The 16,608-nt window shown below is 34.5% G+C and overlaps 1 protein-coding gene across 4 annotated transcripts in view; it reads left to right on the top strand.

The window, feature by feature from the left end:
- LOC149794407 (uncharacterized) overlaps nt 1-12,574 on the top strand; it is a 49,458-nt gene extending 36,884 nt beyond the window's left edge. For all 4 annotated transcript variants that reach the window (XM_089968596.1, XM_089968599.1, XM_089968598.1 and 1 more), the window contains exons 2-7: nt 1,813-1,930; nt 5,514-5,666; nt 6,327-6,392; nt 9,423-9,509; nt 9,942-10,076; nt 11,133-12,574. In XM_089968596.1, the coding sequence (XP_089824722.1) occupies nt 1,844-1,930; nt 5,514-5,666; nt 6,327-6,392; nt 9,423-9,509; nt 9,942-10,076; nt 11,133-11,456 (852 nt within the window). In that variant the 5' untranslated portion in view covers nt 1,813-1,843 and the 3' untranslated portion in view covers nt 11,457-12,574. The remainder of the gene's footprint in view (nt 1-1,812; nt 1,931-5,513; nt 5,667-6,326; nt 6,393-9,422; nt 9,510-9,941; nt 10,077-11,132) is intronic.
- The last annotated feature ends 4,034 nt before the right edge of the window (nt 12,575-16,608 follow it).

Below are 16,608 nucleotides of genomic sequence, written 5' to 3'. Positions count from 1 at the left end.
TGGTAACAAACAATAAAACTAATGAAAACGAGGTTATAAGTACAAAAATGTGCTATTGTAAGGTACGATTTTAAATCCAATTTTACCCGAGGTAGTTATCTGTCAATAAACCAAATCATATCATAATTATACTAATCAAAAACAGAAAGACAAAAAACAATAAAATATCTTCTTTATTTTGATAAATTAAATGCTTTGAATTTCTGAGATATCAATGATGTTATTGCAGTTGTTTATATTATATCATTGTATTTTTAAAATATTATTTTTGAATTAGCAGGCAGCATCGAAGACTCCATTATTCAACAATTACGTGGCTACTTAACGTAGAATGGCAACAGCAAAATGATGGGCGATTAAATACTTCATTTCTCTATTTTCAGTCAAATTGAATGATCAACAATGAATTAAAATAAAAATTTTAAAAATAATAAAAACTAAAATTTAATTATTCTTTTAAACGGTAATGCTTTCATCCACCTTTAAAAATTTCTCATTTTGCTATTTATATAGCTGCCCAAAACTGAATGTTTTTAGTGCTCAATAGAGGTGCCGGTAGTCACTTCTTATGGTACTCAAGTCCATTAATTGTAGAATTCATGAAAAAAGATCTCGAAACTTTTTTGGGAAATATATATTATTTGTGGTAAATTATCTAATCCTAGAACTGAAGTAGCAGCCGAAAAGATTCCAGCCTGAGGAAGCCAAGTAAACAAGTCACTTTTGTGAAAGAGATAGGGATCCTAATAACTGTTTCTGATTGGATGAATGAAAGATATTACACAATAAGTAACATTATATGAAGTAAATCCGTGATAAATCATACATTGAAGAGGAACAGTCAAGTTTACAAATCATTCATAGTCAACACGGTCAACTGAGCGCTATGACGATTAAAGAGCAGCTTTCTGATTGGTTAAAATCCATACATTATAAACAGTAATTCCCATTTAAACCTAACATGTAAATGGACCAAGCCTATATACATATCGTGTTTAGGCATTCGGGACAAATGATAAGTTTTCAAATACTCGGGACTAGTTTAATAAAAGTTGACAGTTCATAGATTTAATCTTTCTGCACCTATTTTGCAATTTATTATTTTTATTTCCATGCCGAGACAAAAACATGAAACTTATCTTGTTAATAAAGACTGTCTCACTCCTTACTCTTTCCAAATAAAAATGTGTTAATCTTTGTTGGATTATGCACACCAAGGACCTAGGTTTATTGGAACGGCCGTGTAAATATACCTCATACTATACGTTTGTTGCTATTGTCGTGTAAATAGACCTAATATAACTTTATTGCTACGGTCGTGTAAATATACTCAAATCACGTTGTTTCACCAGCTCAAACATTTGTCTATCATCGGGAATAATGCTTCCGAATATAATAAAATCTCGCTATCTTCTCGTGTTTAGCGTTAATCTGACAATGATTAAATGTATGACATTTCTAAAAAGATATTGCCCTAAGAAACGCACGAGGATACCCGGAACAAAATGAGGCATATTAATACCGATGAAATTTTTTAGTCTCGGAGTAAAAACACATTTTCACGTATATAAAACTTTAGCAGCTAGTTTCAACAGAACCGTAGTGGTGGATTTCATTTCATAGATATTTGTTGCTCCGTAGTAGTAGTAGTAGTAGTAGCGGCAGCAGCAGCAACCTACACAGCCATTTCGGTAGCAATAACATCATCATCATCAGCATCAGTAGTATCAGTGTTAGCAACCACAGCACCGCAATAGTATAATAACGATTAGAAGCCATTCTTGATTTTATTAACATACGATTATATTACAGATTTCTGGAATTGAAGCAAGGTAAACAAAGAATGCAGAAGAAAGCAAGCGAGGACTTCATGGAGGTGGAGGGAGTGGACACGTCCAACCTGGGTAACTTCCCCTTCTCTGGTTTCAAGGTAAATAACAAATCAAATAAAATATGTCTCTATATGAATTCACAATGAAAAAATTAGACTAATCTAAACTGTTTTAATTCAAGATCGTCATTATTTGTTTAAGTCTGAATCCAAACAATCCCTTTCTTTATGTGTGTGTCCGTGTCTCTGTCTCAGCGCTGATTGTTACAAATACAATATAAATTTATTGCACCGTAAATATGAACAGACGAAAACAAATTAAAGTTAATATCTTTGCACTGGACACAGGTAGAGAGATGAAGGGATTTTCACTACGTCCTGCTGACAATGTGGAAGTGACAATAATAGGCACACCGTATATACTTGCTTACAAGTCGGATCAAACTGCAAACAACATGGAACCTGACTTGCCTTCGCATACAGAGCTGTAGATCAGGATATGTGCTGCTTGTTCTACTAATTATTTATAACAAACTGCACAGACCCAGATCTGCATCATGCGACGACAGATCGCGGTCTGTGAAGTGTGCAGTTGGACTTGTCTTAAGTTAATACATATGGAATTCATTTCCATAACCTCAACAGAACATTCCTATAAACTCTTCATCCCTTTCTACATGTCGCCAATGGATAGGGTTACCAGATGTCGCCAGGTATAAGCTATCGCAGTGATGTTGTACAACAAAGGTCTGCTGTGGAGCATTGGTATCGGTATATACAGAACTCTCGGGGATACGAGTAATAAAGTAATTTTGAGCTTTGGCTAAGTGGTGCTCTATTGATTCGTATTTCGCAGAGGGTAGATTTTTAAGGAAAACGAATTTCCCCGTTTCTTCCCATTAGCTATAATGGCTATTTAAAAAGACCTTGTATATCTAATATAGCGTTAAAAGAACTTGTAATACCCTTTATTGTGGTGTATGATAGATGGGTGTAATGTGGATTATATAGTATACAATTTGGTCTTACTTCAGATGTGGTCATTTTCACTTCCTGAACTTCAAAGGTAAATTTTAAAAAAAAGCGTTTAATTATTTTTTTAAAAACATTTTACATATTTGGTAATTCATTCAATGCACTTTCAGAACCTGGTATTGTGTAGGTTGGCAAAATTCGTTTTCCCTATTTTTATTAACTGCTTAAGATTGTATACTTTAGACTTTTTCAATTATATAGGAACAGTCATTTTGGTTAGCTATGTGTTGAGATCATGTACAATTTCCATAAGTAAAATATCCAAAACATTTCAGTCAGACTACCCGAAAGTAACATAGAGGTATGGCAATATTCTCTCCATTATGCATGTTGCAAATGCAAATATCTCACCTTAAACATGTCACTCTCTCAGAAGTTCATAATATTGTTATGATAATTATTATGTGTGTACCTTTTTCGCGATTCTTGCTATGAGAAGGAACAACGTGTAAGTCAAAAAATGTCTTTGCTCATGGTGTGTGTGTGTGTGTGTGTGTGTGTGTGTGAGAGAGAGAGAGAGAGAGAGAGAGAACAAAGAGTTCAGGCTCTCTTAAAAGAGGTGTCACTCATAACGGTGTAGATATGGCTACATCTTGGGGAAAATGGCAAGCGGAGGTACGGGATGCTCTAAGAAAAGACAGAGTCTCCTGATTCCTCGAAGAAATAACTTTATTTAAATAATTTATATATATATATATATATATATATATATATATATATATATATATATATATATATATATATATATATATATATATATATATATATATATATATATATATATATATATATATATATAATACTGCATTCTAGATATACACCTATAAAGACTTGATATTTAAAATACACGAAATACATATAAGATTACACTTTTCCTTCGAGCTTTCCAACTTCATATATTTCTATAATTTCTGTATTTTAAAACATAATGCAGATAGTTAAATCTCAATTAACTTGATGATAGCCAAAGAGTATACAATTTAATAATTGTGATTAATGCAACAATCATTTTGAAGAATTATTTTACTAAATTTAAATTAGAATACTAATTTGGAATAGGTTATTAAACATTATTTTTTTATTACTTAAAGAATATTTTATTTCCACATTAAATCTAAACATGAAGTTGGTAACGAACTCGTCTTTTCCAATAATAATCACCACAAATACAAATAAATATAAATTATTTGAAACAATTAAACATTCCCTTACATTATAAAATAAAATAAAAGAACTCAGAAAAATGTTGCAAAAATATGAACCTTACCGTTAAAATCTAAAATATTAAAAAGTGCCTATTCTTAAAAGAAGTTTACGAACAAAGATGATTTTTACCTGTAAGAAGAGACAGACAGAGTCTCCTGATTCCTCGATGAACGAACTGATTTTGCACAAGCCTATTCTCAATTTATACGCAATTTTGAACGTATGCCCATGGCCAAATATGGACATACGTCTAGTTTTCTTGCGTTCGTTCGTCTCTAATCAGAACGAGGCTCCCGTCTCTTCTCAAAGACACTGTGTTGACTACGTCATCACACAGATAATTCTGCCACATCAGCCTGCTTACTCATTCAGAAGGAATTGTTGGAACTCATTAGTTCCACAGCCTCCACAACTTACCGAGTGTAATTTTTGCTGACTTTACGATACAAGAGAAATGTATTGTGCAAGGGAGTTTTGCCGTTGCTCATAAGGGCGCGATCTTTATTAAAATAGTATATAGTTGTAAAACAGAAATAAATGAAATTAATCTCAATATATTTTAGCAGAAAATGACTTCAATATAATTTAATGAAAAGTTACTTTTAACACAATTTAGAGAAAACTTCAATCTGATTACGTGAACTTAAAAATTATGTCTTAATAATATCTATAGATCACTCCCAAAATGACAACGCACTATATTAACTCAGATCAAGTTCGGTGTTGAATTTGTGTAATTTAAATCAATAAATCTCTTCAACTGTTCCCCTTCAATAAAGACAATTTTTTTATCGCAACTAAGACCGGACGCACATAATGCAACTAGAAAAATAATGAATTGTTTCTAAAAGCCAGAGTTTATCCAGGTTTCCCTTTATATATTGTTGACATAACATACCCTTGATTAATTTCGTGCACGATTGAATTGAGTTATTGGTGTTTAACGGAACAGCAGGCTGTATTGTGATGGTGTAACTGGAGTAATTAGGTTATTGGTGTTTAACAGAACATCAGATTGTATTGTGTTGATGTAACTGGGTTAAATTTGTTATTTGTGTTTAAAGAAACATCAGGCTGTATTGTGCTGAGGCGACTGAAGTAATCAAGTTACTTTTGTTTAACGGAGCATCAGGCTATATTGTGTTGACGCAGTTGTAGTTAATACCTTTCTTTGAGACACTCAAGAGCGGCCTTCTAGGATAGGTTAGGGTTTAAAATTGCGCGATTCTGGTTGCGAATTCGGCACGCTAATCACTATGCCCCTCTCGGCTTCCTCACTCAGTCATTAAGCAGATGTTGTTTTGTTTAATTGTACATTTTATATATATATATATATATATATATATATATATATATATATATATATATATATATATATATATATATATATATATATATATATATATATATATATATATATATATATATATATATATATTAGATCTTGGGATCATTTCAAATCGGAGCCGGTGTCTTCTGCATCGTTCTAGGGATAATAGACTTGTGTCTCTATATGTTCATCCCACCAGCTAATTCCAACGACACCGTCACTTCTCTCACGATAATTTCGACGCCGATCTGGTGTGGCCTCTGGGCAAGTTCTTTCTGTCCGTCTAACTGTATGTCTGTCTTTTCTTTCTTTCTATCCATTGTTTTCATTTCGTCTTAATAGTGTATTTATCTCCTTTCTTACCAGTGGTTACAATTCCGTATCCAGAAATGGCAAGTGCACTTTGGTGGGCTGTATAATGAACGTATCTAATTCTTTATGAAAAAACAGCTTTAAACGTTTTGCATGAGACTAGTTCAGTCGTTATAGGAATGATATCTCAGCTTAAACGGCAGTAAATTTGCTCCACCTGAAATAAATAAGATGGTACAGGAAAAGAAAGAAGAAATACAGTTTTGTGCAATAGGCTTGGTTATTTGTTTTTATCTATGTGTCTCAGATCAGTTATGTATGTACCCATTTACACAATTATGTATAATCTATCCTTTTCCCATTAATATAGCTGCTTTACTTTATTCTGTTATAATACAGATATAAATGTTTGAGATATATTGATATGGTTTACTTTATTCTGTCATCATATAGACATAAATTAGAGAGACATATTGATATGGTTTACTTTATTCTGTCATAATAGAGGTACAAATTGTAGAGAAATTTTCAATTGCTTTATTTATTCTTTCATGATATCGGCATTATTCAAAAGTACATTTTTACATTTGTTCCTCTTGATATTCTAAACAGTTTATTGTGTGCGGATCGACGGGAACGTGTATGTCAAGCAAGCAAGTACAAACACTGAGTTATTTTGTAAGTATGAAATAAACTAAATATAGTCACATCTTCTCTATTATGAGCAAATTTACTAAAGATTTGGTAGCTTAAAACTGTTTTCCATCTCTATTATTCACCTTTAGAAAAAGTATTTTAAAAGTTTCCGTCTCCCAAATATGAATATCAGTTAATTGCATAACTTCTTAAAGTATCAAATTGTATGTTAACATTTGTTTATCATACAGTTTCTATATATGTGACTAAAATATGTTAACATTCCTACAAATCACTCATGCAAGACATACCGCCTCAACCACCTAACACGTTCCTGACATCTAGCTGCTCCGCGTAGGCAAAGTTTAGTCCACGGAACATGGCAACAATAATAACGCCTGCCTTTAAAATGGATAGAATGTCTTTGACAAGTACTGTTTTGGCCAAGGCCTTAATAACTACCCTCTTCCTGTATGAAAGCACTGATATAGCCTCGGTGTAAGTAATTATTCTCTTCGTGTATGAAAACACTGCTATAGCCTCGGTCTTAGTTATTACCCTCTTCCCGTATGAAAACAGCGTATAAACTAAGAGTTGGATTTTTTTTTCCAGTAATACATGACTGTGTTGGGGTTAGTATTTAACTGAATGTAGGTTGAATCACCTAGTTATGTCCAATGTACCTCTTACTAAAGAAATGTAATTTACAGCAATATTCGTCACGTCACGCCCTTCGTCTTTTTGTATACAGAACAGTGACAATATTCTCCGACTCAGTTTTTTAGTGAACGTCTTGGATGTATAAGTGTAAGGGTACTGCCTAATTATGAAATGATTACGGATGTATAAGTGTAGGGGTACTGCCTAATTATCACTGATTATGGATGTATAAGTGTATGGGTACTGCCTAATTATCACTGATTATGGATGTATAAGTATAAGGGTACTACCTAATTATCACTGATTATGGATGTATAAGTATAAGGGTACTGCCTAATTATCACTGATTATGGATGTATAAGTGTATGGGTACTGCCTAATTATCACTGATTATGGATGTATAAGTGTAGGGGTACTGCCTAATTATGAAATGATTATGGATGTATAAGTGTAAGGGTACTGCCTAATTATGAAATGATTATGGATGTATAAGTGTAAGGGTACTGCCTAATTATGAAATGATTATGGATGTATAAGTATAAGGGTACTGCCTAATTATCACTGATTATGGATGTATAAGTGTAGGGGTACTGCCTAATTATCACTGATTATGGATGTATAAGTGTAGGGGTACTGCCTAATTATCACTGATTATGGATGTATAAGTATAAGGGTACTGCCTAATTATCACTGATTATGGATGTATAAGTGTAGGGGTACTGCCTAATTATGAAATGATTATGGATGTATAAGTGTAAGGGTACTGCCTAATTATCACTGATTATGGATGTATAAGTGTAGGGGTACTGCCTAATTATCACTGCTTATGGATGTATACGTGTAGGGGTACTGCCTAATTATCACTGATTATGGATGTATAAGTGTAGGGGTACTGCCTAATTATCACTGCTTATGGATGTATACGTGTAGGGGTACTGCCTAATTATCACTGATTATGGATGTATAAGTATAAGGGTACTGCCTAATTATCACTGATTATGGATGTATAAGTGTAAGGGTACTGCCTAATTATCACTGATTATGGATGTATAAGTGTAGGGGTACTGCCTAATTATCACTGCTTATGGATGTATACGTGTAGGGGTACTGCCTAATTATCACTGATTATGGATGTATAAGTGTAGGGGTACTGCCTAATTATCACTGCTTATGGATGTATACGTGTAGGGGTACTGCCTAATTATCACTGATTATGGATGTATAAGTATAAGGGTACTGCCTAATTATCACTGATTATGGATGTATAAGTGTAGGGGTACTGCCTAATTATCACTGATTATGGATGTATAAGTATAAGGGTACTGCCTAATTATCACTGATTATGGATGTATAAGTGTAGGGGTACTGCCTAATTATGAAATGATTATGGATGTATAAGTGTAAGGGTACTGCCTAATTATCACTGATTATGGATGTATAAGTGTAGGGGTACTGCCTAATTATCACTGCTTATGGATGTATACGTGTAGGGGTACTGCCTAATTATCACTGATTATGGATGTATAAGTGTAGGGGTACTGCCTAATTATCACTGTTTATGGATGTATACGTGTAAGGGTACTGCCTAATTATCACTGATTATGGATGTATAAGTATAAGGGTACTGCCTAATTATCACTGATTATGGATGTATAAGTGTAGGGGTCCTGCCTAATTATGAAATGATTATGGATGTATAAGTGTAGTAGTACTGCCTAATTATCACTGATTATGGATGTATAAGTGTAGGGGTACTGCCTAATTATCACTGATTATGCATGTATACGTGTAAGGGTACTGCCTAATTATCACTGATTATGGATGTATAAGTATAAGGGTACAGCCTAATTATCACTGATTATGGATATATAAGTGTAGGGGTACTGCCTAATTATCACTGATTATGGATGTATAAGTGTACTGCCTAATTATCACTGATTATGGATGTATAAGTATAAGGGTACTGCCTAATTATCACTGATTATGGATGTATAAGTGTAGGGGTACGGCCTAATTATCACTAATTATGGATGTATAAGTATAAGGGTACTGCCTAATTATCACTGATTATGGATGTATAGGTGTAGGGGTACGGCCTAATTATCACTGATTATGGATGTATAAGTGTAGGGGTACAGCCTAATTATCACTGATTATGGATGTATACGTGTAAGGGTACTGCCTAATTATCACTGATTATGGATGTATACGTGTAAGGGTACCGTCTAATTATGCAATGATTATGGATGTATGAGTGAAAGGATACTGTATAATTATGAAATGATTATGGATGTATAAGTGTAGTGGTACTGCCTAATTATCACTGATTATGGATGTATACATGTAAGGTTACTGTTTAATTATCAATGATTATGGATGTATAAGTGAAGTAATAAATTCTTTTTATTGCAGAAAGTGACTTTCCTCATTTTGTGTATACTATGCGTTGTAATGTTTGGACCAGCATGTTGTGTTATTGAGGCTTACATCGCAGTAGGCGTAAGTCTCTCTCTCTCTCTCACACACAACAATAATGTATGGTGTGTCTTGAACAATAGACTTTGTGCTTTGAATGTCATGTTTTTAAGGTATATGAAAATATAATTGAGTCAAAAATGTAAGATTATATTAAACGTTTTGTCATCAATATTTTTTTCTTAGTGTTCAGGTTATTTTCTTAATTAGAGACTCTTTGTTGACAAAAGTAAATGGTATCTCAAGATTCTCTCCATTTGTATACACCGTGTCTTATTTTTGTATGACGTAAGCCTTCCAAATTAAAATAAGTGCGTACTAAATTACTCATTTTTGTCTCTGTGCCACAATCATCAAACCAAACCAGGATCCAAATTAACAATTCTAACACATTTAGCTTTTTGTATCAAACTATTCAGAATACATTCTTATGTATTTGGGTTTCGCTTCTTTTAGAGAGCTCAGAAAGTGTCCAACACCTACGAGTGGTGCTTGCCTATACTTATCAGCTTTTTCGCCTTCAACGAAATAATCTTCGCCCTTATCGCATCAGCCGTCTGCTGCTGCTGCTCGCCAGTCAACCATGCAAGAGTAAGCGACTTTTCATATATACACAGAAATAACCCAGAAAACAAGCACAGGTCAAGAACCAATAGCTGATTACGGATATCATAAAGTTTATGGACCTGTTTTTTGGTCTGTACACCGTGTATTTGGACGAAATGACTTTAAATGCGAAACAATTTAATCATTTCTAACTGACACTAATACTTTGAATGCGTTATTGTAATCGCAGATATATACAAATCTTTCACAAACTGCCACTATAAGAAGCAATTTTAATTTTGCATTAGTTTTGGAACCTTCATAAAAAATTGACGAAGTCCAAACGATTTACATTCAGCATGCTGTTGTAATGTCGAGGTCAATCACACGTATTTTAAGTGTCCACTATGGTTTTAACAAGCTGGACACAGTGGTGTGAATAAGACAACCGTTATGGTTTGAAGAGTACATTTATAGGAATCGTTTCAAAACATCTTTAGAATACTTTGCATTTTGTCATTTTAGTGAAGAAACTGAGAATATTAAATTGTTTGTTCTAGTGGCAATCGATTACATATTTAGTACCTATTTTTAATTACAGTAATGTAACCTAGGTAATCCTATCAGTTAGAGTTAACTACAATACATCGTTTGTGTTGCACACAATTTAAGTAATATTGACAAAATGCATCGATGTAGTGACCAAAAAGGCACATACACCTTAAAACGAGTGTCCCAACATGTATTTAATATGCTTTTTCTAGTATTTTCATACCCTTCATCTCCTTTCAAAATTTCAACATTTAGGTAACGCTGCAGGGCCTGCAAATATTGGTCAAAGTTAATCTACCCAAAATAATAGGATTCAATTTATCGCAAGGGCTTTGTAAACAGACAGTTATATTATGAAGTTGTTGTTTTTATTGTCTAACGTATATGGAATATATTAATGACAGACTTTGCAAAATTGAAGTGCCTTGCCAACCCTGATTTATGTAGCAATTTAGCAATTAAGACAGTAATCGGAAAGAACTTCGAGGAAACATAAAAACTGCCATACTTCGATAAATTCATATTTTCGCAACTTTTTTTTTAAATTAGGTGCACGTGGTGATAGCCAAGCCATACAATAATTACAATGACCTTGAGAAGCGACCTCTAGATTCACCAGAAGTATATGAATCAGTTCCGGTCAACAAGCAGACGATAAGACAGCCGAAGAGCACAAACTATGACAACTTTGCCATAAGCCGTCCACCAATGGAGACTCAAACAGAGGACGAGGTTGGCCGTAATGGTGTCAGGCACGCTCCACCTCTTGAATCAGAGGAAAAACGAACAGGTTATTATCAACCCCGGAATTACAGTGACAGTTACAATACGATGAGGAAACTGGCAATGCCAATGGGTAGAAAGGAGTGGTGAAGGATGCCAATGGGTAGAAAGGAGTGGTGAAGGATAGCCGACGTGCAAAATGCTGATAAAATGTAACTCAGCAGCAGGGATAGTGATGGTCTGTTCACCCTCCATGCTGCTAGCTCATTGTGTTGTTTCCTACACCATAATGTGACTAGATTTTACATCATACTTCGCTTGTGTCAAGTATTTATGACACACATAAACACACGTGCACTCGCAGACATGTACAGAGAAAAATCGTCGTTTACTACTATTGCGATTATTACTTGAAAACCGCGGTGTCTCATTGGTTAGCTTTTAAGACTCGAAAAAGAATATACTGGTTTGAACCCTGCCATCGGATGTGACCGATTGAGCTTCCTTAGTTTATTCTTTGGCAATGTACTTTAGTACAATCGAATCGAATTATTAAAGCCATCATGTATTGCTGTGCCATAAAGCATCACGACAAAGAAACAAGGACAAACAGCTGATATTAGTATTACTACAATTACTCTTGAATGACTAAATATACACATAAATAGTTCTGAACAAACGCTTTATGAATATACCACTTTTATTTTGCTAATTCGAAACTCCAAATGCTAGCATCGATCTTACATGAATCCCTCTTTTTTTTCCACAATCGATCCAGAAAAAATGAACTTGCTTGTTAAGAAAATCTTGAGACATTCATACATGTATAGGCGCTTGTACGTGGGACAACCTACGTGATATCAACATTTGAATGCACGTTCTGTTGCAGGAAACAAAACGCCCAGTTATTAGCAGCAGTTATTTGGTTTACCTAAATAACACACACAAAGGGACTCGCTGTATTACACACACCCTTTCTCTCTCTCTCTCTCTCTCTCTCTCTCTCTCTCTCTCACACACACACACACACAGAGTCCCTAAGACACTTAATTTATTTTTGTTTTTATATTTATTGTCATCCAGTCAACTTTATATTATGTAACTGGATGTCGGCTAGCATCTACTTATGCATCTGTTTGATTAAATTTTCGTTTGACTCCACGAGTTGTAACAAAATGTCATACGTGTCATGTGACTGTCAATATCCAAATTGTTTTTTTAATTTAATAATAGCTTTCGCAATAAAAAATTTACGTGCGTTGTGAGGAGCAGCTTGTAATTTCTCTCTCATGTTAAGCTCATGCAATAAAAAATATGCCAAGAAAAGGGAACACATCCATCCATCCATCCATCCATCCATCCATCCATCCATACATACATACATGCATGCATGCATGCATACATACATACACATCCATCCATCCATCTATACATACATACATACATACATACATACATACATACATACATACATACATACATGCATGCATGCATGCATGCATGCATGCATACATACACATCCATCCATCCATCCATCTATACATACATACACACACACATACAGTCAGTCAGTCAGTCAGTCACATCCATCCATCCATCTATACATACATACACACACACACATACATGCATGCATGCACACATACATACATACATACATACATACACACACATGCATACATCTGTCCATCCATTCATCCATCCATCCATCCATCTATACATACATACATACATACACACACATACATGCATGCATGCATGCATACATACATACATACATACATCTATACATACATACACATACATCCATACATCCATACATACATACACATACATACATACATACACATCCATCCATCCATCTATACATACATACACATACATACATACATACAGACATACATACATACATACATACACACACATGCATACATCCATCCATCTACACATACATACATACATACATACACACAGATCCATCCATCCATCTATACATACATACACACACACATACATGCATGCATGCACACATACATACATACATACATACATACATACACACACATGCATACATCTGTCCATCCATTCATCCATCCATCCATCCATCTATACATACATGCATACATACATACATACATACACACACACATACATGCATGCATGCATGCATACATACATACATACATCCATCTATACATACATACACATACATCCATCCATCTATACATACATACATACATGCACACACATACATGCATCCATCTATACATACATACATACATACATACATGCATGCATGCATGCATGCATACATACATACACACACATGCATACATCCATCCATCTATACATACATGCATACACACACATGCATACATCCATCCATCTATACATACATACATCTATACATACATACATACATACATACATACATACATACATACATGCATACATGCATTTCATGCATGCATACATACATACACACACGCATGCATGCATACATGCATGCATACATACATACATACATACATACATACATACATACATACATACATACATACATACACACACACACATGCATGCATGCATACATACATACATACATACATACATACATACATACATACATACATACATACACACACATCCATCCATCTATACATACATGCACACACATGCATACGTGTGTCCATCCATTCATCCATCCATCCATCCATCTATACATACATACATACATACATACATACACACACACACACATACATGCATGCATGCATACATACATACATACATACATACATACATACATACATACATACATACATACATACATACATACCATAAATACACTGTTATAAGTTTTCCATTTCCTTTTCGTTGCTATCTCGAAGTTAATGTTAAGCACATAACAATATAGACGTATTAACTTTTCGAAATATTATCATCATCAAGCAACTGTTAAAAGATCAGTGCCATGCTCAGCCAAATTATTGCAGATTTGCATAATTGCAGGTATTGAGATATTTCGTTTTGTCAATACGGTAGCTGACACAGTATTACTATTTTATTTTTGTCACTTTTCTGTTTATGATCTTGTATTATCCTGAATTTGATTAATCTGATGTAATCTCTGTTGAAGAGGAAATAAAGTCAGTCAGTCATACATACGTACATACGTACGTACATACATACATACATACATACATACATACATACATACATACATACATACATACGCATACGCGAAACCATGCATCTCTTCATTTATCCAGCCATCCAAGATGGGGAGAAAGGGACTTCATGAGTAAAAGCAGCATTTTTCTGGAGGCAGCTTTCATTGCAGGCAACGTCTGAAGTTTGTATTTTAGTTTGTTGAGAGGTATCGTTTGGATGGTCACATAACCTAGGAAATGTCTTGGGAGATAATGTAGGTCCATCTATGACATCACAGCTACCCAGGTAGATATCACTGGTCCTGGGCCACTTCTGTGCAATTTGATGTAACGAATTCGTGTGTTAAATGCGTTTCGTTTGTTTGCTATTCCTATTATGATCTAACCGAGAAACAAAGTTACCAAATGTTTGCTCAGTTTTTAGTTTACTGTCAGACATAAAACCGTTTCTAAAAAAGCATCTAAATCTTTTCAGGTATAGAGATTTTGATTCTATACTTCAGTGGTTACAATAATTTTGGAGAAATTACCTCACATGTGTTTTCCAGTAGATTAAATAGAACAAGTACCAGTGTGATGGGTTGCCACTCGATGTAAGCATGTAACGATGCGCATGGGATAGTAAGGATGAACAAGTTTACCTACAGAAAGAACATAGTTACTATTATTTAAATGGACATTCCCTACTATTGGTTATTGCTTTGAAATGGACGACTAGCTGTGCTAGATGCATATATACACGATGATGACAGCAAGACAGAAAATAATATTAATAGCTTAAAATTTAAAACTTCAACAATCTTATGTAATAATAAATCAAGCTGAAACATTTTAGATATGTGCTGTACTTGTCACATCTTTAAAAAATATTGACGGGCAGCCGAGATGCATGAAATAGACTTTGCTGTCTTCAGTATATTGCCTCAAGCAAACCCAGACTCGATGAAATGACCCAACTCTTTATTCAAAAATTACGTAGCAGTAATAAACAAAGAGTTTGCTTTTTCTTCAGCTAGTTAAGGAGACGCTTTACTATGACGTCGACTCGATGACGAACAACACTTAAATTGAATGGGCGAGACTATCTTGTTCAGGAGAGTCGAAATGGATTGAAATCGAATGGGAGTGAAATCATATTTCCGACTGTAGCATCCGACTGTTGGTCACTTGAAATCATCATATAATAAAAAAATACTGATTAATTACTGTTCTAATCTGTATATTTGCATGGCTGTCACTAGTGATAATAACAGTACATGCATCGTTGGATGCAATGAACATTCAAGGACGCTGTAGATGAGTGATAAAAACAGTCCTAGTTAGTTAATTAAGATTTTATTGGTTTTCACACAATCGTGCATGTACCACTGTTTTATGCCTACACGGTAGGCTGTTTGTTTACTCCTAGAGGAAGGAATTCGAGCCACTTCCCCCAAGCACGTATGTGCTCACGGAGCACTGTTTGATTGAAGCCGTCAAGCAGTGCAGAACTATGATTAGTTCCTAACTGTCTGAATGGAGGGCTTGTTGGCGAGTGGGAATAGACCCAACACACGCTCGACCTATTCATTCGCTACTGCTTAGCTGCATTTAGGTATGAATGAGTGGGAATGGACCGATCACATACTCATATATTGGTAAAACAATACCACATCGTTAGATGCATTTTATACTAACGGACTCAATCACCATGTGGTAATTATAGTGCAACATCGTTGGATGTAATAACAGTACCGCATCATTGGATGCAATGTTTGTTCATGGCTAGAGACAAGATGAAATGGAGTACTGGCGACCGATTTCTCCTAAATGATTTTTGAAAGAGCAATAATTACAGATATCTTTTCATTGCATGGATTATCAGATTTGTGGGACTCGCATGTGTGTGTGTGTGTGTGTGTGTGTGTGTGTGTGTGTGTGTGTGTGAAGGATTCGAGGTTTAGGGTCCATTTAAGCACAATCTGCAGTTTTCGTTATGTACCGAAAGAAAGGATAGATTAAATCAATATTAGCGTACAAAATATTTATTTGTCGTTTCCGAAAACTTTCTGTCCGCATTTTTTAGAAATATTTGAAAACAAGATTTGAAATATGAAATCATGGATACTGTGAAAATCCGGAAACAAAAT

The sequence above is a fragment of the Sinohyriopsis cumingii genome, chromosome 8 (genome assembly GCF_028554795.1).
Source record: "Sinohyriopsis cumingii isolate HCF-2022 chromosome 8, ASM2855479v2, whole genome shotgun sequence".
NCBI classification, from domain to species: Eukaryota; Metazoa; Mollusca; class Bivalvia; order Unionida; family Unionidae; genus Sinohyriopsis; species Sinohyriopsis cumingii.
This window is presented reverse-complemented; position numbering and strand designations above follow the sequence as displayed.